The sequence below is a fragment of the Oryx dammah genome, unplaced genomic scaffold, assembly GCF_014754425.2.
Source record: "Oryx dammah isolate SB20612 unplaced genomic scaffold, SCBI_Odam_1.1 HiC_scaffold_6, whole genome shotgun sequence".
NCBI classification, from domain to species: Eukaryota; Metazoa; Chordata; class Mammalia; order Artiodactyla; family Bovidae; genus Oryx; species Oryx dammah.
Genome location: NW_024070190.1, coordinates 17,545,285 through 17,570,377, shown reverse-complemented (window position 1 = coordinate 17,570,377; position 25,093 = coordinate 17,545,285). Strand labels below are relative to the sequence as shown.

General features: G+C 37.4%; 1 protein-coding gene across 4 annotated transcripts in view; it reads left to right on the top strand.

Annotated features, from left to right (window-relative positions):
• Window positions 1–25,093, top strand: part of MAPK8 (mitogen-activated protein kinase 8) — a 97,304-nt gene that overhangs the window by 67,118 nt on the left and 5,093 nt on the right. For 2 of the 4 annotated variants that reach the window (XM_040242566.1, XM_040242568.1), the window contains exons 3-11: window positions 3,767–3,896; window positions 6,960–7,018; window positions 7,108–7,246; window positions 11,719–11,884; window positions 15,612–15,683; window positions 16,987–17,169; window positions 17,472–17,596; window positions 18,155–18,218; window positions 21,538–21,615. In XM_040242566.1, coding sequence (XP_040098500.1) covers window positions 3,767–3,896; window positions 6,960–7,018; window positions 7,108–7,246; window positions 11,719–11,884; window positions 15,612–15,683; window positions 16,987–17,169; window positions 17,472–17,596; window positions 18,155–18,218; window positions 21,538–21,615 — 1,016 coding nt within the window. Of the gene's footprint in view, window positions 1–3,766; window positions 3,897–6,959; window positions 7,019–7,107; window positions 7,247–11,718; window positions 11,885–15,191; window positions 15,264–15,611; window positions 15,684–16,986; window positions 17,170–17,471; window positions 17,597–18,154; window positions 18,219–21,537; window positions 21,616–25,093 lie in introns of all 4 variants that reach the window. The other 2 variants (XM_040242567.1, XM_040242569.1) reach the window with 1 other exon arrangement.

Genomic DNA, 25,093 nt, shown 5'->3' with positions numbered 1-25,093 from the left:
TTTTTTTAATTTGGGAAGAACATATCTGTAATAATGGTACTTTCTAATAAAGATAATATGTTTTGGTATGGGTATGTATATATATATGTATATAGGCAATAGTTATGGTATATAGAATGTACAGATGTATCCTTTTATGCAGTGCCAATTTCTTAATACATAATTTCTTCACTATATTTAATATAGTGAAATAGCCACAAAAAAAGCTCAAGTTTCCAATTAGTCAGTTCAGTCGCTCATTCATGTCTGACTCTTTGCAAACGCATGAACCACAGCATGCCAGGTCTCCCTGTCCATCACCAACTCTCAGAGTTCACCCAAATTCATGTCCATTGAGTCGGTGATGCTGTCCAACCATCTCATCCTCTGTTGTCCCCTTCTCCTGCCCTCAATCTTTCCCAGCATCAGGGTCTTTTCAAATGAGTCAGCTCTTCGCATCAGGTGGCCAAAGAATTGGAGTTTAAGCTTTAGCATCAGTCCTTAAAATGAACACCCACGACTGATCTCCTTCAGAATGGACTGGTTGGATCTCCTTGCAGTCCAAGCGACTTTCAAGAGTCTTCTCCAACACCATAGTTCAAAAGCATCAATTCTTTGGCGCTCAGCTTTCTTCACAGTCCAACTCTCACATCCATACATGACCACTGGAAAAACCATAGCCTTGACTAGAAGGACCTTTGTTGGCAAAGTAATGTCTCTGCTTTTTAATATGCTATCTAGGTTGGTCATAACTTTCCTTCCAAGGAGTAAGCGTCTTTGATTTCACGGCTGCAATCACCATCTGCAGTGATTTTGGAGCCTCAAAAAATAAAATCAGCCACTGTTTCCACTGTTTCCCCATCTTTTTGCTATGAAGTGATGGGACCAGATGCCATGATCTTAGTTTTGTGAATGTTGAGCTTTAAGCCAACTTTTTGACTCTCCTCTTTCACTTTCATCAAGAGGCTCTTCTTCACTTTCTGCCATAAGGGTGGTGTCATCTGCATATCTGAGGTTATTGATGTTTCTTCTTGCAATCTTGATTTCAGCTTGTGCTTCTTCCAGCCCAGCGTTTCTCATGATGTACTCTGCATATAAGTGAAGTAAGCAGGGTGACAATATACACCCTTGACGCACTCCTTTTCCTATTTGGAACCAGTCTGTTGTTCCATGTCCAGTTCTAACTGTTGCTTCCTGACCTGCATGCAAGTTTCTCAAGAGGCAGGAGAGGTGGTCTGGTATTCCCATCTCTTTCAGAATTTTCCACAGTCTGTTGTGATCCACACAGTCAAACTGTGAGCGCTTCCCTCATAGCTCAGTTGGTAAAGAATCCGCCTGCCGTGCCAGAGACCCCGCTTTGATTCCTGGGTCAGGGAGATCCCCTGGAGAAGGGAGAGGCTACCCAATCCAGTATTCTTGGGCTTCCCTCGTGGCTCAGCTGGTAAAGAATCTGCCTGCAATACAGGAGACCTGGGTTTGATCCCTGGGTTGGGAAGATCCCCTGGAGAAGGGGAAGGCTACCCACTCCAGTATTCTGCCCTGGAGAATTTTATGGACTGTATAGTCCATGGGGTCACAAAGAGTTGGGCACGACTGAGCGACTTTCACACAGTCAAAGGCTTTGGCATAGTCAATAAAGCAGAAATGGATGTTTTTCTGGAACTCTCTTGCTTTTTCCATGATCCAGCGGATGCTGGCAATTTGATCTCTGGTTCCTCTGCCTTTTCTAAAACCAGCCTGAACATCTGGAAGTTCACGGTTCACCTATTGCTGAAGCCTGGCTTGGAGAATTTTGAGCATGACTTTACTAGTGTGTGAGATGAGTGCAATGGTGCGGTAGTTTGAGCATTCTTTGACATAGCCTTTCTTTGGGATTGGAATGAAAACTGACCTTTTCCAGTCCTGTGGCCACTGCTGAGTTCTCCAAATTTGCTGACATATTGAGTGCAGCACTTTCAAAGCATCATCTTTTAGGATTTGAAATAGTTCCGCTGGAATTCCATCACCTCCACTAGCTTTGTTCGTAGTGATGCTTCCTAAGGCCCACTCGACTTCACATTCTAGGATGTCTGGCTCTAGGTGAGTGATCACACCATCGTGATTATCTGGGTTGTGAAGGTCTTTTTTGTACAGTTCTTCTGTGTATTCTTGCCACCTCTTCTTATTCTTAATATCTTCTGTTTCTGTTAGGTCCATACCATTTCTGTCCTTTATTGAGCCCGTCTTTGCATAAAATGTTCCCTTGGTATTTCTGATTTTCTTGAAGAGATCTCTGGTCTTTCCCATTCTATTGTTTTCCTCTATTAGGAATAGGTTAGAGAATAATTTAGGTTCGAGAATAATTGTAATCAATATCATGCTGCCTTTGGGCTTTGGGCTTCCCTGGTGGCTCAGTGGTAAAGAATCCCCCTGCCAGTATAGGAGATGTGAGTTCTATCCCTGAATCAGAAAGATCCCCTGGAGAAGAAAATGGCAACACACCCCAGTATTCTTGTCTGGGAAATCCCATGGACAGAGGAGCATGGCGGGCTACTGTCCATAGGGTTGCAAAGAGTTGGATACAACTTAGCAACTAAACAACAACAAATGCTGATTTTCCAAATATTACATAAAGAGAAATTGTCTTTTATAATGCTCTAGGATGAAAAGCCGGAGAAGACAATGGCAACCCACTCCAGTACTCTTGCCTGGAAAATCCCATGGACAGAGGAGCCTGGTAGGCTGAAGTCCATGGGGTCGCGAAGAGTCTGACACGACGGAGCGACTTCACTTTCACTTTTCACTTTCATGCATTGGAGAAGGAAATGGCAACCCACTCCAGTGTTCTTGGGGGATGGGGGAGCCTGGTGGGCTGCCGTCTGTGGGGTCACACAGAATCGGACACAACTGAAGCAACTTAGCAGCAGCAGCAGGATGAAAAGCATGACCTTATCTCTCAGTCTTCTAGACTCAGCTTTGCTTTCAACCTTCTGGCTGACTTTGAACAAGTTAGTTAACCTCTCTGGCCCTATATCAGGCAGTGATAAATCCAAATGATTTTTACTCTTTTGATGATACTATTTTATAATTTTTAGGCACTTTACCTTACTTATGCTTTACTTTCTTTGACCTGTCATTTGTGAAGTGTACCATTTGGTCGGTGCCATATGGTAGAGAGATGAAGAGTTAATGAATGTAGTGTTATATTTCCCAGAATTATAGATGTTTCAGTAATATTTACGAAGTGGCTTATGGGGTCTTGAAATCTAGCATTTCTAAATAACTTTTTAATTTCGCCTCCAAAACAAATTTTGTGTTTAACTTTTATAGAACAATCTTTCATATAGATGCCTTTATATGTACTTTCCTCTTTCTGTGTTCATTTTGTTGTGTCTGAAGAGGAGGAGGTGATGTACTTACGTAGAATTCTTCAACAACTGTTTTGAGTAGAATTTATGACCACATGTATTTTTTATCGTGTCTTTCCTTAATGCCGATTTGGGGTGAGGAATTCATGTAGGCTCTAAGGTATATCTATTGGACTTGAATACTCATTAAAGATTTGTGTATTATGTGCCCATTGTATGCTGGATGGATCTTGGATGACCCCCGGTGAACACGCAGTCTCTTTCTTCACAATACATTTTTGCTTTTAATCCATTAATATTTTAAGAAACATGTTGAGTACTAAGGGCTGGAAATTGATTCAGTTGCATTTATCTTTGGAGAAAGTAAATCTACATGAATGTTTCATAATTAAGTTTGCAGATTTTTGATTAAATTTTTGTTGTTTTGGAATTTATTACAGTGCAGCTTATGATGCCATTCTTGAAAGAAACGTTGCAATCAAGAAGCTAAGTCGGCCATTTCAGAATCAAACTCATGCTAAGCGTGCTTACAGAGAGCTAGTTCTTATGAAATGTGTAAATCACAAAAATGTAAGTGAACATTCAGAAAATTTCTTAACTATAAAATCAAGACTTCTTCATGAATACCTGAGTATCAAAATCTTTTCAAACAGTAGGTGCTTTAAATTGTTCTTTGGGCTGAAACATTGCTTAAAAGTGTATCTGCATTGTGAAATTTTTCTCAGCTTTATTAAATATTAGATGAAACATACTTTATGAAATGAAGATTGTGTAATTTTCTGACATCTACTTTCCAAGAGGAATTTTAAACAGATAGATGTTTTAGAACTTTATGTAGTGTTTATCTCATCTGCTTTCTGTTTTCTGTTAAGCTGACATTTCAGAAAACTGGAACGTTAGCACATAGATGAATTTGTTCCCATTATTCTTTGACATTAGAACTTTATTTGATAATATTGGATAAAGCAGTTTAGCAGAAACTTTAAAAAATATTTAAATGAAATTAGTAAAACATTCCTAATGCTATTTTCTAGTGGTTGTAAAAACTTTCACATATGACTTTCACTCTTTTATATTTTTTCATTCAAAAATGCCTTTCTGAAATTTTCATATATGTCTGGTTGCATTTCTCTGGTCTGTTGCTGTTCTTTGTTATTATTGGTATTGTTGTTTCTATTCACAGAAGTAAAGTTTCTCAGTGAATTTTTACATGTTTTTAGTAATTTTTACTTCTTTCAAAGTGGTCATATACCACCCATTTCATCAGTCCTTGAATTTTGTTTGTCCAGTGTACAATTGATGTAATTTTCTTCATTTCTCTTTTGGAAAAGAAGACAGCTATCCATTTTAATCTTTTTTATGTAACAGCTTTATTATGATACAATTCACGTACCACACAGCTGGTCCATTTGATTCATTGGTTTTCAGTCTGTTCACTGACACGTGTGACTGTCACCACACTAGGCTCTATAACACCTTCACCACCTCACAAAGAAACCTCACTCCTTTGGCTCTCATTCCCCCATCTCCCATCCTCCTCAGTTTCTCAGTTCTGAGAAACCACTGATACCCTTTCTGCCCTTGTATGCTTTTCATCTCTGATACCACACTTCTGCTCTGGGATTGCCTAGATATTAATGAGAATGGTTTCATTATTTCTCCAAGTGTGTAGTTCATCTGGTTAGACATGTTAGGAGGCATTTAGAACAATTTGATACTTATTCCTCTGTCTTAAACAAATTTGTTTTATCTTCTCTGATCTGAAAATTATTTTTCGGAATTTCAGCACTGAACATGCACTGAGCATGTACTTGGATGTCTTCTGTAAGCGAAGCTTTGTGCTTAAAGGCCCTCATGACGTTTATGTCTAGAAAAACATTCTAAGTATAATTGTCAACACATCTCAAAAATATGTGTCAGGTATTTTCTTATATGTCAAAATGTAAAAAGGAGTAAGAGGCTGTTGTGAAAGCAAGACTATGCTCCAGTGTATTAAATGCCATAATAACATAGATGTTCTGGGGCCAGAGTAGAATATTCTGCTCTGTCAAGAACTGGGCACTGTCAGACCCTACAGAAGAGGCCTACCTTGAAGACGTAGTAGCATTTAGTAGGAAAGTGACAAACATAGGGCATAGTATGTTTAAAGGCCTTGACAGTTTTTTAGAAACAGCCTTCTTGCTCAAGTATCAAGTTTAATAGAGGGCTTAGCAAGAGATGAAGTGGGTTGCTGTCCTGTCATGGAGGGCTTTGAATGTACTGCAAGGGAGTTTTAGAATTCTTTTTGGTGGCTTTAGATGTTTGAAAAGGTGAGTAATATCTTTTTACTACCAATGGACAGTAAAATGGTAGCTGGATTTGCAGAAAACCATTGTTAGGGAACCAAGTGTTAGAAGTTATTTCAGCATAAACAGTCTAGATGAGATGTTAGAATCCTCAACATATGTAATAGCACGGGAAGTGAAAAGAGATTGAAATTCATCCTGACAATAGTGATTAGAACTAGCATTCTTTTATTTTTTATGATGCAAATGGCTACGGTCCATGGGGTCACAAAGAATTGGACCCAACTGAGCGACTGACACTTTCACTTTTCAGATATTGAGAAAAAGAGTAAAAAAATCACTCTGTGCTTTCTGTTGTAAAAAAGAAGATACCATGGAAAACTCAGAGGTTTGGGTTGGAAAGATAATGAATTCAATTTTATATTACTTTGAGAGACCTCATGTGAAGTAGCAGTGAAAATCTGAGACTCATAAACTAAAGAACCTTTAATGAATATTTGGAATTATCTACATAGATTTGGAGGGAAAAAACATACATAGTATCACCCAGGAAAAGGGTACAAATAGAGCAGGGAGGATTGAAAAACAATAGTGGAAAAGATTGCATGCCTGTCGATAAACTGGTGAACTAGATGGGAATGAGGAAGTCTGGGAAAGTGTGGTTTTATGAAAAACCAGGGGTCAAAAGGGCTGAGGTTATATAAAAGTATTGAGTTGGATAAAAGCTGGCAGAAAGTACTTACGATTTGCCTAAAGATTATGTAGAGGATTATATAATATAGGTCCATAATAATTGAATGTATATAAATGGAACGGGTTTTCTGGAGCTCTTCTGTTGGTATCGTTTGTGTGTGTGTATAAGACTGTGTTTTTAGAGCAGTTTTAGGTTCACAGCAAAATGTAAAGAAAAGTACAGAGATGTCCCATATATCCCCTGCCTGCGTACATGCATAGCTTCCTGCATTATTAACACCCCCCACCAGAGGGGTACATTTTTTATGGTCAGTGGACCTACATTGACATGTACTCATCACCCAGAGTCCACAGTTTGCATTAGGGTTCACTCTTGGTGGGGTGCATTCTGTGGGTTTGGACAAGTGTGTAATGATGCATAGATCTACCGTTATAGTATCGTTCAGAGTCTTGTCTCTGCCCTTAACACCCTCTGTGCTCTGCTTCTCTCCCTGCCCCCAACCCTGGCCATAAACGTTTAATATATAAAATAAGGCGATTACTTAAGCTTATAACATAAGACTTGAAAAACTTCATACAGAGGGTGTCTTTTTTTTAGTCCATGTATTTGCAGTTTCCAAATGAAAATTTTTCTATTTCTCTGCTTTTGCCACAGATAATTGGCCTTTTGAATGTTTTTACACCACAGAAATCCCTAGAAGAATTTCAAGATGTGTAAGTGTAATAATTAAAACTTTGTTACTCCATGTTATTCTTTGACTGTCACTGCACACTTGAGCTGCCCTCTTTCTTGGCCCGTGAAGGTACATAGTCATGGAGCTCATGGACGCCAACCTTTGTCAAGTAATCCAGATGGAACTAGACCACGAAAGAATGTCCTACCTTCTCTACCAGATGCTGTGTGGGATCAAGCACCTTCACTCTGCTGGGATTATTCATCGGGTTAGTAGAAAAGACTGGCATATCGTTTTTTAATTGTTGGGGTTAAATTGATGTAACATAAAATCCACAGTGTTTCAAAGCGTGCAGTTCAGTGATACTGAGTGCCTTCACATTGTGCAACCACTACTGATACCAAATTTCAAAATATTGTCATCACTCCAGAAGGAAACTCGCTACTCCTGGTAGTCACCCCGTCCCTTCTCTCCCCAACCCCGGACACACACCAGTCTGCTCTCAGAGTCCATGGGTTCACCTCTTCTGGATATTTCATACAAGTAGAGTCATAACGATATATGAGCTTTCTGTCTGGTTTCTTTACCTTAGCATAATGTTTTCCGTTTCACCCATATTAAAGTGTATATCAGCAGTTCATTCCTTCTTAGGACTGATGAATATTCTGTTGTATATATTTCCCACATTTTGTCTATCCAATCATCCGTTAATGGACATCTGGGTTATTTCCACCTGTTAGCTTTTAGTTTTTAGCTGTTAAAAACACTAAGGTAGAAGTATTTGAGTTTCTGTTTCTGGTTCTTTTGCGTGTCTACCTAGGAGTTTTATTGCTGGGTCTTACTTAGCTTTCTGGAGAACCAGCGAATTGCCTGCCACAGTGGGTACACCATCTTACATCTCCAGCAATGGCACACAGAAATCCCAGTTTCCCCACATCTTTGCTGATTCCTGATGACGTTTTCATTCTAGCCATCCTAGTGAGGATGAAGTGGTATCTCATTGTGGTTTTAACTTGCATTTCTCTAATGACATTAAGCATCTTGTCATGATTGTTTTGTATTTGTATATCTTCTTGGAAGAAATATCTGTTTAAGCCCTTTGCCCATTTTTTAATTGAGTTGTTTGTCTTTTTGTTGTTGAGTTATCAGGGTTCTTTATATATTCTGAATACTAGATCCTTATCAGATGAGTAATTTTTAAATATTTTCTCCTATCTTGTATGTTGTCTTTTCACTTTCTTGATCTCTCTTGATGTGCAAATATTTTAATTTTCACTAAAATCAGTTTATGTTTTCTTTGGTTGTTTGTACTTTCAGTGTCATATGTAAGAATCCATTGTCGAATTCGAGGTCATAAAGATTTAGTCTTTCATCAATAGTTTTAGCTCTTATGTTTAGGTCGTTGACCCAGTTTGAGTTAATTTTTGTATATGGTATGAGATAAGGTGCTAATAATAATAACTTCATTCTTTCGCTTGTGAAAATCCAGTTATCCTAGCACCATTTATTAAAAGAGACTATTGTTTTCTCACTGAATGATTTTGCATCCTTATTGAAATTCAGTTGGCTGTAGACATACGGTTTTATTTCTGGACTCTCAGTTCTCAATTCCGTTGGTCTTTGTGTGTGTGCTTTTATCAGTACCACTTTATTTTGAGCACTGTAGCTCTGTAGTAAATTTTGAAATGGGGTAGTATGAGTCCATCAGCTTTATTCTTTCTCAATATCATTTTGACTGTTCAGGGCTCCTTGTGATTCCATATGAATTTTGAGTATCAGCTTTTCCATTTCCGCTGAGAAGGCCATTGGAACTGTAATAATAATAAGGATTTCATTGACTCTGTAGACTGCTTGGGTAGTTTCGCTGTCTTAACTGTATTTAGTATTCCAATTCACAAATGTAGGATGTCTTTCCATTTACTTAGGTTGTATTAGTCTATTTTGTGTATCATACCAAAATAGCAGAGTAGGTGGCCTAAACAAGAGAGGGTTATTTTCTCACAGTTTTTGGAGGTTAGAAGTCCAGGACCAACATGCAAGTAAATTCCGTTTCTACTGAGAGCTCTCTTCCTGCTGTGGAGGTAGCCGCCTTCTTGCCACATGTCCTCACGTGCCCTTTCTTCCGTGCATGTAAAAAGAGAGAGCAGACTCTGGTGTCTCTCTCTTTTCTTATAAGGACACCAGTTCTTTTGCATTGAGCCCAACCCTTATGACCTCGTTTAACCTTAATTACCTCTACAAGGGTCCTGCCTCCAGATACAGTCACATTAAGGGTTAGGCTTCAATGTTTGCACTTGATTGGCGGGGGCGGGGGCGGGGGCGGGCGGTGGGGAATGCAGTGTAGTCTGTGACAGATCTTCTGTGTTTTAAAGTTTTCAGTCTGCAGGTCTTTTCACAACCTTAGTTAAAATGTTTTCCTAGGTAACTTATTCTTTTGGAAACTATTATAAATGGAGTTATTTTCTCTTTCAGATTATCCACTGCTAGTGTATACGAAACTGGCCCTTCTGTTCTCAGTTCCCACTCACATCCCATTGACTAGAATTAATCACAGGCTGGAAAAATGTGGTAGAGAAGATGGAATATTAAGTCAGTCCACTGCTTCTGTCACACCTTCATACACGTTCGGTAATTCTTCAGAGATAGAGAGCGCAGTGCTGCCAAACGCCTGTGGAAAGGTGCACACTGACGTGTGTGTCCTCGGGCGCTTAGTCGTGTCCAGCTCTTTGCCACCCGTGGACTGGAGCCCGCCAGGCTCCTCTCTCCATGGACTTCTCCAGGCAAGAGTACTGGAGTAGATTGTCATCTCCTCCTCCGGGGGATCTCCCCGACCCAGGGGTGGAACCTGCACCTCCTCCATCGGCAGGCCTATTCTTTACTGCTCTGCCACTGGGAAGCCCATACATATTGAGATACCAAGATGAATTTTAGACGATATGCTTTTCGAAAGTATCTTTCCCTTAACAAAAAATGACTATTTAAAAATTTTTTTATTTTGTTCTTAATTCTTCCAAAGTAAAGTGTTTAAGGTTGAAATCTTATTCCTAAACTAGAATGCAGTACTACAATGAGCCATTAAATCATTAACCAACATGATAGACATTGAAATAGCATCAAAGCTCAAAATATTTATTTTTGAACATGCAGTGTTTCTTTGCTGAGGTATTGCATTTTGGAAATCAGGACCACATATTTATAGGATAGCAGTGATAAAAGTGTTCATCCTCTGTCCAGTAAGCCTGTTGATATTTATTTTTAATTCGGTAAAACCAGTCGATGACATGACAAACCTAGACAGCGTATTAAAAAAGCAGAGACACTGCTTTGCTGACAAAGGTCCTTCTAGTCAAAGCTGTGGTTTTTCCCGTAGTCATGTACAGATGGGACAGTTGGTCCATAAAGAAGGCTGAGCCTTGGACTGCAGGGAGATCAGACCAGTCAGTCATAAAGGAGATCAGCCCTGAATATTTATTGAAAGGACTGTTGCTGAAGCTGTAACTCCAATACTTTGGCCACCTGATGCGAAGAGCCAGCTCATTGGAAAGACCCTGGTGCTGGAAAAGATTGAAGGCAAAGGAGATGGGAGCGGCAGAGGATGAGATAGATAGCATCACCAACTCAATGGGCATCAGTTTGAGCCAACTCTGGGAGATAGTGGAGGGCAGAGGAGCCTGGCATGCCGTAGTCCATAGGGTTGCCAAGAGTCGGACACAACTTAGCAGCTGACCAGCAGCAACAAACAGGTGGCACATCTTCTGACTCCATCTGTGACTGCCTGTCAGCATAGGCTAAAGACAGTTACACGCTGTGCTGGATGCAGACCCTGCAGGAGTGATTAACCATCGTTTTTCAGGCCAGTTTTCTGTATTGTTAATCACTGATATTCAATATATGTGAATTACAGGCCTGCTTTTTTTGGTCTCTCCATTCATAATAGGATTCATGGTAGCTAAAAGGCAAGATGGGTTGAACTGGAAGCCTTGAGTATTTATGCTCCTGCCTTTTTATGATTGTAACATAGAATTCCTTGAGGTTGGGTTCACGTGGGTAGCTCTTCACAGACGTTACTTAGTAGCATCAGCAGCAGGTGCTTTTATGGATTAGTGGCACCAGGACAATGCTGTCCTACCTCTGTGGGCAGTCAAAAACTGTATGAACAAATCTGTATGATTTTGGGTGAGAAATCAGTGATGGGAAAACTGATAATGGTTACTTTGGTCCTTCAGAGTTGAACATCTGCCTATTTGAAAAGTCAAATGACATGTGATTGGGTTGACATAGAATGGCCTATTGTTGATATATAATATCTATATAAAGCTTACTGTGAATTTAAAATGAGAATTTTTAAAGCTAGTAATTTAGTGTGCAAGTGAATATAAATGCTAACTTATGATTCTCTCTTTGTTTAACCATAAAAGTTCTTACATGAGCTTTGAGATGCCATTCCAAATCGCTTTTACACCCCTTGATTGAAAGTATCTAGCTAATCATATTTTCTAGCAAATAAAATGTTACTAACTTCTAATAACTACTGTATGTATTTGTAAATTAAAAATGCCATCAAGCTAGTTTCTCACATTTGTCTATTTATGATGAATCTGTGCAGTGGTAACAATTACAGTTTGAGAAAAATGAACAATTAGCATGAATTGTTTTATAAGAGATCTCATTCATAACGTGTGGACTGCAAAATATTTGTTTATATCATAGCAGTCATTTTTTGTATTTTTATTTTTGAAGGACTTAAAGCCCAGTAATATAGTAGTAAAATCAGACTGCACTTTGAAGATTCTTGACTTTGGACTGGCCAGGACTGCAGGAACTAGTTTTATGATGACACCTTACGTAGTGACTCGCTACTACAGAGCACCTGAGGTCATCCTAGGCATGGGCTACAAAGAAAACGGTCAGCAAACACTATTTACTTGAAATTCTGTTCAGATTTATTTGCTTTTGTTTATCAGATTTCTGATGTAAATACTTAAATTGAAATGCATAAAGAAAATTATTGCTGTTTGAAGTGTTTATCAAGAGTTTGGAAGTAACTACAAATTTTGTCATAAATGTTTGGAAAAACTTGGGGCCCCTGTTTATTTAAATACAAATACATAACCATCAGTACAACCATCGGATAAAGAATTTGTTACCATGGCCCCTGTAAGAATACATATATAGAATACATACATTTTCTTGCCTGTAACATGAAAATGAGCATTCTAACATGGGCACAGGGAAGCATTTGGTGGACCCATCTCTTCCCCCACCATATCTCTAGTGGTGGTCCTGGTTTGCATTAGTGGTATCTGCACACATTTCCTGTCCTATGACATTAAAGTTAAAAGCAGTAGCACTTAGTGCAGACTTTTAAGAGCTACAGTAAGGCTGTTCTGCAAAGCTGATGGATAATTAATTTAAGGTGACCTTTCAGAGGAAATGGTGTTTCATCAAAGCCCTTGTGTCCAGCCTTAAAGAAATGGCATTATTATGTGCAAATATAGCCAGTTACATAAATTAACACTAGAATTAGGTTGAAGAAAATGCTCAGGCATGTAGTTCATGAATTTTAAAAAAATGTTATACATACACATATTTATACCTAAGACAGGTATAAATTTGCTGAATCTCAGTCATTTGGAAGATGAATAAGTCTACACATGATTTTATTGACTTTAACTTTTAAAATGTGATAATTCAAAATACTTCATAAAGTAGGACCTAGACATTTTTTCTAGCAAAAGACTCTGAAACAGCAGTTCACTCTGAATCAGGAAACTGTATCAAATCAGTTTTGAGGATTCTTTTTTCTAAAAAAGATAACTTTGAAGTGAGGATTTTAGCTTAATATTCTTATCTGAGCCAGTTAAAAACACTTTAAACATTTATTATCAGTATTATTCTTTTGTTTTTAAATAAACACGCTATTCTGTTGTCTTACTCTTGACCTAAAATTGTCTTATACCCTGTAGAATCCAGTGAGTTAGATTTAGTATTAGACTCCTTTTTTCTTTTTTTGGAGAATTGCTATTTCAAGTGACAACATGATCATTGTTTTTGTATTTGCTGTAAAATGATTGATTGTCATAAATAGTGTGCAGTGTGTCACCTTGTCTTGGATTTGTGATCTTAGGCGCTTCCTAGTAGAAATCAGCACCAAGAAAAACTATCATGTAAAGAGTTGACATACTTTCCTTTCTTAGATAAGAATTCTATAGACTCACTTTATTGCGTTCTTTCAGTCTCCAGGAAACTGAGTGAAATATAGTGCTTAATTTTGATAACTACATCAGCCAGCAAGGTTGAGCATAAGAACTTCCACCTTCTAGTGACACCTCTCACCCATCCTACATCTGTTTTAATGACTTTGTTTTATATATATGTCTTTTATTGCAAGCTACCCTCAAAGCTTTTTGGAAAGTGAGATAATGGGATATATTTAGACTGCCAAATAGACTGAGCAGGTAGACCTGTAAAGCTCTTTTTGTGTCTGAATCAGGCTTTTCATATTCTGAGGGAAGTCTTCATTCGCCCAGACAGTGCTTGCAATAGCCTCTCATGCTTGTAGCTTTGGAAATGTTTTAAAATATGTTTTTCTCAAGAGTATGTACATAAATTGTGTCCTAGATATTTAACTAAAGCTTGCTATTCTCTATAATCCACAAGGAAAAAATTGTTGTAATAGATTTTTTGCCAGAAATGAAAACCATGGAAAAAAATTTTCTCTGAACTGATAGGTAAATATTAACTTTCCCTCTAAAATTTTATCCTTGGAAGTTGAATTATGCCATAGATACAAAAAGATTTGTATGTATTCTAATGTGAAATTTAGAGAAACTTCAATTCCACAGGATTTCCAAAATTTACTCCTAAATATAGCTCCTAGGATTCTGTAATGAACTAATAGTCTCCTTATGAGTGTATTAGAAAGTACAGATTTTAAGTTCCCAAATTGTCCTGCATGGTTAAAGGTACATCTCTAACATCTATTTCTGCCCTTTTATTCTTTTGCTATTAAAAGAATTGAAGTCTTCAGACTACAAAAACAAATGCAAGGTTCTAAAACTTTCCCTTCAAATTGCTTATTCTTCCCCTTCTTGTATTAAACTGTAAGCACCTTCTCTTTTTATCTGTTTTCAAACCCAAAGATATAAAGTGTCAGGGTATCTGGTTAGTTTTCATGAGATAGGTGGAGACCCTCAAATTGCTCATCTCTGTGTCTGGCGCATTCTTTTCAACATTGGTTGGAACTCTCATTTAAAAGTGACAAGCGTCACAGGAATTCCCTGGTGGTCCAGTGGTTAAGACTCGCATCTCTACCACAGGGGCTGCGGGTCAACCCCTGGTCATCCCGGGTGGCCAAAATAAATAAATAAAGTCAGCAAGGGTCAGTAAGTCTAGTAGGAGACTCTGTAGATGATAAACTTGTGGGAGCTTTCATACTGTGTTCAGCCGAAACCAACTTCTTAAACCAAAAGTGGTTTAGTTCTACAAGTTTAAAACACTTTAGGTGGAAAACGTGAAATGTACTTTTTTTGCTGTATTTCCTTGATTATTTGTTCATTCTCTATGAACTTGGGATAGTAGAGTAAATGCAACATGGTGTTGCCAAGAAAACAAATGATTTCTATCAGAGTAAACGTAGCACTTCTCAAAACAAATTGATGAACTCCAACTTGAAAATTTCTGAAGACCGTTAGGTTAACTTTTTAACTGTAATTATTCCTAGAAGCATTATTTCTGTTAAATATTTTAATATGCTAGACTGTTTCTGCTCATGCTTTTTTCTTTTATTTTACTTAAAGAGAGAGGATAATGCACAGTTGAACCTCCAAATAGTATCAAGGTTTTATTTTTTAAATTTTGGTACCTCATGTACATTTTGAGCCTTATTTGTAAATTTGTGTTGGTTCATTTTCATATTTTGTAAGTAAATTTTCAGGGGCAAACTATAGGTTTTAAAATCATGTGATTTCTGTGCATAGCTCTCCCTTTAAATTAGATATGTAGCTAAAAGGCTACACTTCACATTTGCTTTTGTGAATCAAAGCCTTTTGAAAAATATTTTATGTTTTAAATTATTCCATTAGCTAAAATTAAAGTCACTTTTTTCTTTCTGTGATGTTTTGCGGTTTTTATATAAAGCAGTCATGTTATGCTTCTCTGATTTTAACGACCTTTTGCTTTGCTTTTCCTTCTTTTGTGCTGCAAACATGTAGTGGATTTATGGTCTGTGGGGTGCATTATGGGAGAAATGGTTTGCCACAAAATCCTCTTTCCAGGAAGGGACTGTATCCTTGCGCTGCTGCAGCAGTTTGATCAGTTAGGTGGCGGGCTTCCTCATGTTCCCCAGTGAAAATGAGTACAGTGTGCATTCACACGTGTGGGGTTTCTTTAAGCAGACGTGAAGTTTGTGGCTGTTACAGCTCAAAATTTCTGTGATGTTTATAGGCTGCGTTTGGCAGTAGGACATACAGTCTCTGCTGGTAGTTAGAGCACATTCACTGTCACTCATTTTTATTTTATACTGCTTTCTTTAATTTTGAAGTATACATGGTGTGTGTGATTTTTTTAATGTTTATATATTTTTTTATTTTAACCAAAATCTTTATGTTAATGTCATTGCATTTTGTTTTCAGTTGACATTTGGTCAGTTGGGTGCATCATGGGAGAAATGATCAAAGGTGGTGTTTTGTTCCCAGGTACAGATCGTATCCTTATCTTTGGCCTAAAATGTAGTTTCTAAAGGTCAAAATGTATGACAACACTTCAGCTTGATCAGGTATAATGTATTTTGTCTCTCCCTAGTAAAGTATTGTTAAATTACTCTTTAAAAATACCACCTGCTATTTGACATAGACTTTCCTTTCCCTCGTTGGTTGTCTCATTTGTTAATTCTGAAAACTACTCAAGTTAATTATCCACAGTTACTTGTTGGCTTTGAGTTGATTTATTTAACCTGAATCAAAAATCATGGCTTGCATTAAACTTTTCCAATAATTATACACTTGAGTAAGTCTAGAAGTACTTAGGACATGATATGAATTTTGAATTGTTGTTCCTGGTCACCCTTTTGTTTCGTCCTCCCCACCTTCTGTTTCGTTAATGTTCTGTGTGTTCTGTGTCTTTCGGTTGTTGTCTCATTTCTCAACATAACATACTGATCTTTTCATCTGAGAGTTTCAGCAGTAATAGTTGTATATGGTGATGAGTAGATTTGGGTTCATGATTTTTGTTCATCTGACTACTTCTGATATTTGTAGTAACAGTGATCTGTTATTGTGTTTATCAGCTAGTGACACTTAGAATTGTTTTAAGAAGGCGAATGGGAGAAACCGTATTCATTGGGTTACAGTAAGAAACGTTTAGGTCTTAATCCATGGGGAGCACTTGAAGTATAAAGACTAAAGACTAGGAGGAAAGAAACCAGGGAATTCTAGCCTTACACCTTAACCAAAATAGTGAGTCATTTTCTCAGACTTCAGAGCTTTAAAATATTTTAGTTAACATAAGCTAAACAAAGAATGGCAAAAAGGAATGCCATCATTTTTATTGCTGCTTCTTATTTTCTGTTAGTTTAGAAAACTCAGAAAAGCAGGACAGATGATAAATATTTCTTATCTTCTCAGAAATGCAGTCACATTTTCTGATAAGCTAGAAGAAAAGGCAAATTCTATGTTCAGAATTGTGTCCAGTTTATACGTAGAGTCTATATGGGCAGGAATTACCATTTTCCTTTGAGCCACTCATCATTTGTATTTGGAATTTGTGAGTTTAAGCTTCCATTTTTATGATAAAATCAGTATTAGTAGACACACATATACACATAGTAAGGTTAACAAAGCTTGTTATTGATTCTTTGTCCACCTACAGCCATTGCCTTTTGCACCTTTTATAACTGCCACATTTCTTTCTTAGAATTTTAAATTGCTAGTTTCCTGTTATTTTAATATGGATGTGACTCATATGTTGGACAGTAGATGCACAGTATTTTTCTTAGCTACTTGATACTAGATATTGATCAGTGGAATAAAGTTATTGAACAGCTTGGAACACCATGTCCTGAATTCATGAAGAAACTACAACCAACAGTAAGGACGTACGTTGAAAACAGACCTAAGTATGCTGGATATAGCTTTGAGAAGCTCTTCCCTGATGTACTTTTCCCAGCTGACTCGGAACACAACAAACTTAAAGGTACTTTTAAAAATATTATCTTTAATTCCATTGTGGGTAGGCGGCTGTTTGTGGAGGAGGTTTATGGGGGTGTATTTATATTGTTATGGGATGTAACTCAACATTATTTCTGAGTAATGGAACAGTGTGAGGTTTTAGTTATTTTTAGTTATATTTTTAATCATATGTATGACCTAATTTTATAGTAAATCTATTCTTTTTAAAGCATTTTTTAGTACATGATAATTTCAGATTTCTGAAATTTATTGATAATTTTAAAACGTTATGAGATATGTTACATAAACATCTCATTACTTTTGCAGCCAGTCAGGCAAGGGATTTGTTATCCAAAATGCTGGTAATTGATGCATCTAAAAGGATTTCTGTAGATGAAGCGCTCCAGCACCCGTATATCAATGTCTGGTATGATCCTTCTGAAGCAGAAGCTGTAAGTTCTTTTCTGAATGTTTGAAGAATGTATTGTACTCTTAGAGTTGAAGTTAGGTTTAGAGTATATATTTTTTTAATTTTAAATAAAAATATAAATAAATGATGATGGTGCTTTCTGTTTTTGCATGAAAAATTCCTTTGGAGAATGAACATATCCAAGTACCTCCTACACAAAATAAACTTCCCTCCCATTGTTTCTTGCCTTTTTGCCTTATTACCTTGTAAGTTGAGCTATGATGTTGAGCGCTTTGAGAAAACATCTTAACTTTGTTGTAAACAAATTATTGTGTCCAAAGCATAGCACAATTCTATGATGTAAATAAAATATAATAGCTTCAAAAACAAGAAAAAAAAGACTATTAAGCATCTTTTTTCCTGTCATGGAGTCTTCCCATATTAGTCTGTCTACACAGAATCAACATTGATCGTTGGATCATTCTTGGTATAATGGTGTGTTTTTCCAAGGCTTCTGCATGGTTAATAATATTTCAAGTAATTGTAAGGAATTTATAGACTTTGAATAAACTGACTCAGTTTTTGTTGCCTTGTGTTTCAGCCACCACCAAAGATCCCTGACAAGCAGTTAGATGAACGGGAGCACACAATAGAAGAGTGGAAAGGTAACGTCCCCCAGGCCCTTTCAGATGAAGCCGGGAGCGCTGGCTTTCTGTGCTGCTCAGTCACCATTTTAGGGAGACGAAAGCTATTTCCTGTTATTCATAACTGATATTTGATAATATGATTTAAACTATTTTGCAGAAGTAGAAACTAAACCTCCTTCCTTCACTAACTTAATGCCTTATGTTCCCCACCCCAGACAAAGGCACATTTGTACGTTCAGGAACTTTAATATTCTTTCATAGTCTGCAAATACACAAACCTGTGTGTTTGATGTCTCCCCCTTCTCCTCTCCCACCCTGTTTTAATCACATACAGTTGCATACAACTCGCAATTGCTTTGTTGATATTGTTGTATAGAGACCATTCCCTCTTGCTCCATATACCTGGCTCATCTGCCTGAATAGCTGGTTAGTGATCTGCTGTGCGGGCTGTGTCACAGGGCGGTTCTAACAACCGTGTGAAGAGCATTCAAGCTGGGTCTAGCCTGTTGTTAACAGTCAACTCTGTAGTGTTCTTGTGCACACCTGAGAATATGCCTGTGAGAAGAATCTTACAAGGAGATTTGGTGGGCCAAAGGATACTTTCAGCTGTTTCTAATTACTCTCTGAAGAACTTGTAGCAGTTTACACTCACATCAGCATTGTATAGGAATGTCTTTTATCCCCACCCTCATCAACAGAGTGAGTTAATTTTTAATATTTGCATATCTAATAGAGTAGTGTGTGTGTGTGTGTGTATGTGTTTACTTTGGTTGAATATTAATAATGCTTTGAAAGTCTTGGAAATGTTAAAGTATTTCTTTCTTTAAAAGATTCCCTGGGACATTTGGGCCAAGTTACCTTTAGATCTCATTTGCTTCTATTTATATTGTTGTCTGTCATGTAATATTTTGACCAATTTTGTATCTGCATGACTTTGGAGAAGTCACTTAAAATCAGATGGACAGAAGATATGTTGGTAAGAGCTAAGAACCTAAATACTTGGAAGGCAAAAGGGACCGGGGAGGTATAAACCAAAGCAGGTAGTCCATTTACAGGTTTATTTGGGAGGAATGAAGTTGATTCTTTCTTCGGAATAATCAGAAATTAGTTTTCCCTCAGTTGACTTGGGAGACATATAGTATTAATAAGGTTCTGTAGAGCCCACCAAGATGATAGAATTAGGTAGAACCTAGTACATCTATCTGTGTAATATGTAATATACAAGAGTATAGAAACTATGGATCAGAGTAGGTATTAAAATGTCTAATCTGATATTTTATATATCATTACATTTACAGTAAACATACATGATATTTTGTGGAATTTTAATAGGCCCCCAGTTGTAAAGCACACTATTATATACCACTAAGAAAGAGAAAACAGTGCCAGCCGTACTGCACCATTAAGCTAACTGAAAAAACTACGTCTAAAAATCAGTGAAACATAGTATTTTCATTTGTATATTTCTAGGATTTTTGATTACTTTAAACATACTTATTCTTGTTCTATATCTTTTCCTCCTACCCAAATGCAGTTTAGTAGCCACCTACAAACTCCCTTTTTAGCATCATAACAGAAAAAATTCATTGCCAAAGCTATTAACTACAGATTAATTTGTCTAGTTAGTACCCCTGATTAGTTTTGGTTCTTCTGCCTTCAGTTCAGTGCAGTTGTTCAGTTGTGTCCGACTCTTTGCGACCCCATGAATCGCAGCACGCCAGGCCTCCCTGTCCATCACCAGCTCCCGGAGTTCACTCAGACTCATGTCCATTGAGTCGGTGATGCCATCCAGCCATGTCATCCTCCGTCATCCCCTTCTCCTTCTGCCCTCAATCCCTCCCAGCATTAGAGTCTTTCCCAATGAGTCAGCTCTTCGCATGAGGTGGCCAAAGTACTGGAGTTTCAGCTTCAGCATCAGTCCTTCCAATGAACACCCAGGACTGATCTCTTTTAGGATGGACTGGTTGGATCTCCTTGCAGTCCAAGGGACTCTCAAGAGTCTTCTCCAACACCATAGTTCAAAAGCATCAATTCTTCGGCACTCAGCTTTCTTCACAGTCCAACTCACATCCATACATGACCACAGGAAAAACCATAGCCTTGACTAGACGGACCTTTGTTGGCAAAGTAATGTCTCTGCTTTTTAATATGCTATCTAGGTTGCTTTTTACAAAGAGATATTGTTTTATCTCTCTCTCTTTTTAATCCTCCTATCTGGAATGCTTATCGTTCCTTTTTGTTTCTTAAAGACATCTCCCGTTCTTGCCTCTATCAAGACTTCCTATTTTTCTTCTTCCTAGCTCAAGTAGGTTACCATCGCAAGCAGACTTCAGTGTCTCCAGCTCTTGTCTCCACTTATTTTGCCTTATTACCAACATGAAGATCTCCGTACCCTGTGATCAGAAGTCATTTATCAGCTGTCTGATCTAATGAGTTACAGACTCCTTGAAACTCTGTGCACGCTTCCTGTGTTCACATTTTTCTCGGAAGAGCATTCGTCACTTGTATGCAGTCATCAAAGAGCTTCATGGCCTGAGAAGAGTAAGGGCAGTGTTAGCACACTCTAGAAAGGCCTTAAGCTGACAGGCAGACTCGTGAGGCACATCACACTTGACATCAGATCGTGTCCAAGAACACAGGGCAGGGGCCAGATACGCTACAGGGCAGCATCTGCTGTTTCTCTTCGGTTGGAGTGGCCCTGTCAGCCGTCCACCCACCGTCCAGAAGCCTAGCTAAGGAACGAGATGCTCGTGGAGAAATCTGTATAGTAATGATAGGGCGTGCTTCAGCTCAGAAGGTGTTGAAGGATAGCTACCTGATTCTTTCCCTTTAATGAAAATGTATTTGTATTCTCTTCTGATTAAAGAAGGTTCCATATACTCTTGCATTTATATCTTTTAACAGGTATCTGGGTTAGTACCTACAGTGTACCATGCTCTATGCCAGGCTCTTTGCTCTATGGGAAATAGGAGTTAGTAAGACAAATTTGAATCAAGCCCTCATGGAGAGAATTAAATGAGTATTTGTAGTATAGAATGATATAGTATAAAGTCCTGGTGGAGTATAGAAGATAAAACGTATAACCTCAGATCTATCTTAATCTACCTTTTGGAATATTACAACAGAGGTTTTTTTTCTTTCAATATAATTCATGGTTGAGGATCGATAAATTGTTATTAACATCTTTGAACCTTTGGTTGACACTTTTCAACCTTCTACCATTGCAAGGACACCATTTGCACTATTTAATGTGTGTGAAAATTTTTTACTTAACATATACTTATCTTGGGAGATTGCCTGTCAGACTTTGAAAAGTTTTTATTTACCTGTTTTTCAGAATTGATATACAAAGAAGTTATGGACTTGGAGGAAAGAACCAAGAATGGAGTTATACGGGGGCAGCCCTCTCCTTTAGGTTGGTTACAATATAAGCTTAGTTATGATTACAGTTTACTTCTTATGTTGTGATCTTCAGTGGCCTGAAACTTTCAGTTCTTTCTCTATTTGCTGCCATTAGTATCCAAAGTTCAGTAAATGTAAGGAGTACAGCTTCTGTGGTTAAATTTGAAAGCACTGGCACACTGTTCTATCAATACATTGTACTAATGTATCAGTAACTGACTTCATAAAATGGGCATCTTTTTCTATGATACTGACATCCCAGTGAAGAACTGAAATTTAAAATCTTTTTTATTGTTGGCATTGTTGTTATTAAAACTGCTGTCAGAAGGTATTCTGTCTCTTAAGAATGTTGGCTTTGTATGAGTTAAACATTTTCTTTTATCATAAGCTCATATTAACTTTTAGTACTTGTAAAAGTGGGAAGAATTTAAGGGAAAAGTTAGGTGACAACATGTACATAGTAAGTACGTACCACGGGATAGACATAGGTGGTTTTTGTACTTCGTTTCATTCAGCCCCGGAAAACCCCAAGGAAGGGATTTTTATGCACATTTTACAGATGAGGAAACAGTTTAGAAAAGTTAAATGATGTAAGACTACAAATCTTTTGTGTAGAAAAGTGAATACTTGAAGCCATGTTTATCAGTAACTTCAGGAGGGCGTGGTTTTTCCAGCATCCAGTTTGGTCTCTGGCTGGCAGCAGAGACTTCTGGCTACAAAGGTTAGGGAGAGATTCAATTTGAGCTGAGTCTTGAAGAATACTGTTTCAACTGATAGAGTAAAACTGTGTCGTTTTAATCATCCTTCTAAAACTCTTATACAATAATTCTAAGAAAAAAATTGGGTATCATATCTAGCATCTTGTTTATGAAATAGTATTTATAACTGTAGTTTCAGGTACCCAGTTTTTTGTACTGTAAACATATATTTAAATAATTTTTGTAGCTTTCTATGACATTTTTGCTTATATTTTAATTCTTTGTTTTTTAAACCCTTGATCAGAAATGCAGTCTTCCAAATTATAACATAGAATCTCTTGAAAATATAAATTTCGACAGCTTATACCTACAGTTAGTTGTAACAAAGGGTCTATTATAAATGCTTTAATAACTGAGTTAATTAATTGGCTTTGTAATTGATATGCAGTAGTCATATAAGTGAATTGTTCATGATGGAGGCTCAAATAGGATTTGAAAAATCCATTATTAAGGAGAGTTTTATACTTTAGCATAATATCCTAGTCAGTGGCACATCGTGTCAAATGTTTGAGTAAACTTAATCACCTCATGAGATAGATACAGCAGTTGTGTTTGTTCTTAATTTATAAGTGAAAATTTTGAATCCTAGACAACCTTTAAGTTAGTGACAAAGTAAGTCAGTGAAAGGACAGGACTACAAGTTTCTAGACATTTTCTAGATTCTCAGTTACAGCTTGCAAAGAGTATTAGTAAATTAATGCTGTAAAAATATTCAGTTCTTGATTATATGCAAAAACAGAAGAAACAATATTTATTTACTCAAAATATCAGGAATTCATAATACTGTTTTGTCTTGATTTTAAAAAGTAAATATATAATTTAGCCCCCTGGATTTCATCTTGTCTTTATTTTGGTTTAGGTAATATTAAAATGAGTTTGCATGCTTTTGAGTATGTAGAGAGTAACAGAGAGGGAAATGATAGATATCTGAAATTAAAGATATCAGATCCAGAAATTAAAGCCTTTCAGATACAGATAAATTAAAGATTTTTCCATATTATTGCCATTCAGAGCATTTACTGAGAATTTACTATATTGCTTGAAAGGTCAGAAATGAGCAAGCTTTTTTCCCTTAGGTATTTGATTAAAAAGTTAACTTTTAATTTTTGATGCATTTAAATTTTAATGTTTATTAGATTAAGAAATTTGGATTAAACACAGAGGCATGAGAAAGTATATGTGATAAAACACCTTTATGGTTTGACTGTTTCAGTACAGGTCTTTGGAGCTATCCATGGGATTGTATACTCTTTAGTCAGAAAAGGTGCATCCTATAGTGTTGTATGAATTGAACTTTTTTTTTTCTGAAGTGATTGTAATCTGTAGATGAAAGACTCTAAGTGACACTCAGAATTGAACTTTTAAAAGTTTGGTATCATCATCTCACTGTGACTGGAAGCCTGATAGGCTCTTGGGTCGAGGGCATCACATTTCTCCTTTTCCTCTCTCGTGTCGGCCTGAGGCATCCTGTGCACTTCTCTTGCCAGTGCTCCTCCCATCGCCTGCTTCGTCCCTTGAGATTTCGTTCTCCTCTCTCTCCCAGTCCCTGCCCCACACCCTAGAGATTTGCCTGTTCCAAGTCCCCTAGTTAGTTCATTGCTGGACTTGAAGACAAGCTCTCAGAGGACTGTTCATACTTAAATGTTTTATTTCTTGTCATTGGACAGAAAGGAGGGATAATTTCAAACACTGAGGTACTGGGTTCTGGAGCAGTGGTTTTCAACTCACTAGGTTTTAACATCATGGGTCCCTGAAACTCACCCCTAGAAATTTTTATTACTCAGTTTGAAAACTGTTGCTTTTTATTCCATAAATGTGTTCTTAAGGACTTCTGTATAACTTGCATTATTTAATATACTCATATTTGGAATGATTCTTATTTAGTGATCGTGTAGTTCAAAAGCTGTTAGCTGTTGCATGAGTCGTGAGTCATATTCTCCGCCCCATAATGTCACTTCTTCTTCCTGATCCCGTTGCACTGTGAGACTGTTTCAGTAGGTTAAGTATTCCTGTTACTTTTTAAAGTCCAGGAAATGCTTGTTAGGCTATACTTTTGGTAAAGGAAAAGAGTCTCCACTACTTTTATCTCTTTATTAAGCCCATATGTACATTTATCAAGTACTTATTAGAATGGAAATAACAAGACCCGAGCTTCCCTGTCTGGAGCACTTGTGTGGCTCTGGCAAGTCATGTAACCAGATGGGGCAGTGGGACCAAGGATCCTTCGAATGAAAACGATTTTAACCTTTGTCCTGGCTTCTGCTTTAAAACAGGATGTATCAGAAGGATGGTTTTTACTTTACAGTGAGAAGATGTCATGAAGCATTTTTTATTAGGGCAGGTGTTTTATTAAAAAATTTTATTTTATTGAAGTATAATTGATTTACAGTGTTGTGTTTCTGGAGTACAGCAAAGTGCTTCAGTTATCCATGTATACAGTAGTTTGCTCTTGCTCATCTCACACTCCCTGTCCAGCCACCCTCATCCCTCCAGTTTGGCCAGCTACCAGCCTGTTCTCTGTGTGAGTCTTTTTCTGTTTCATAGATAGATTCATTTGTCATATTTTAGAGTCCACATATAAGTGATATCACATGGCGGTTGTTTTTCTGACTTAGAATGATAATTTCTAGGCCATCCATATTGCTGCAGATCGCTTTATTTTGTTATTTTTTATGGCTGAGTAGTATTCCAAGGTGTGTGTGTGTGTGTGTGTGTGTGTACATGTGTACAATG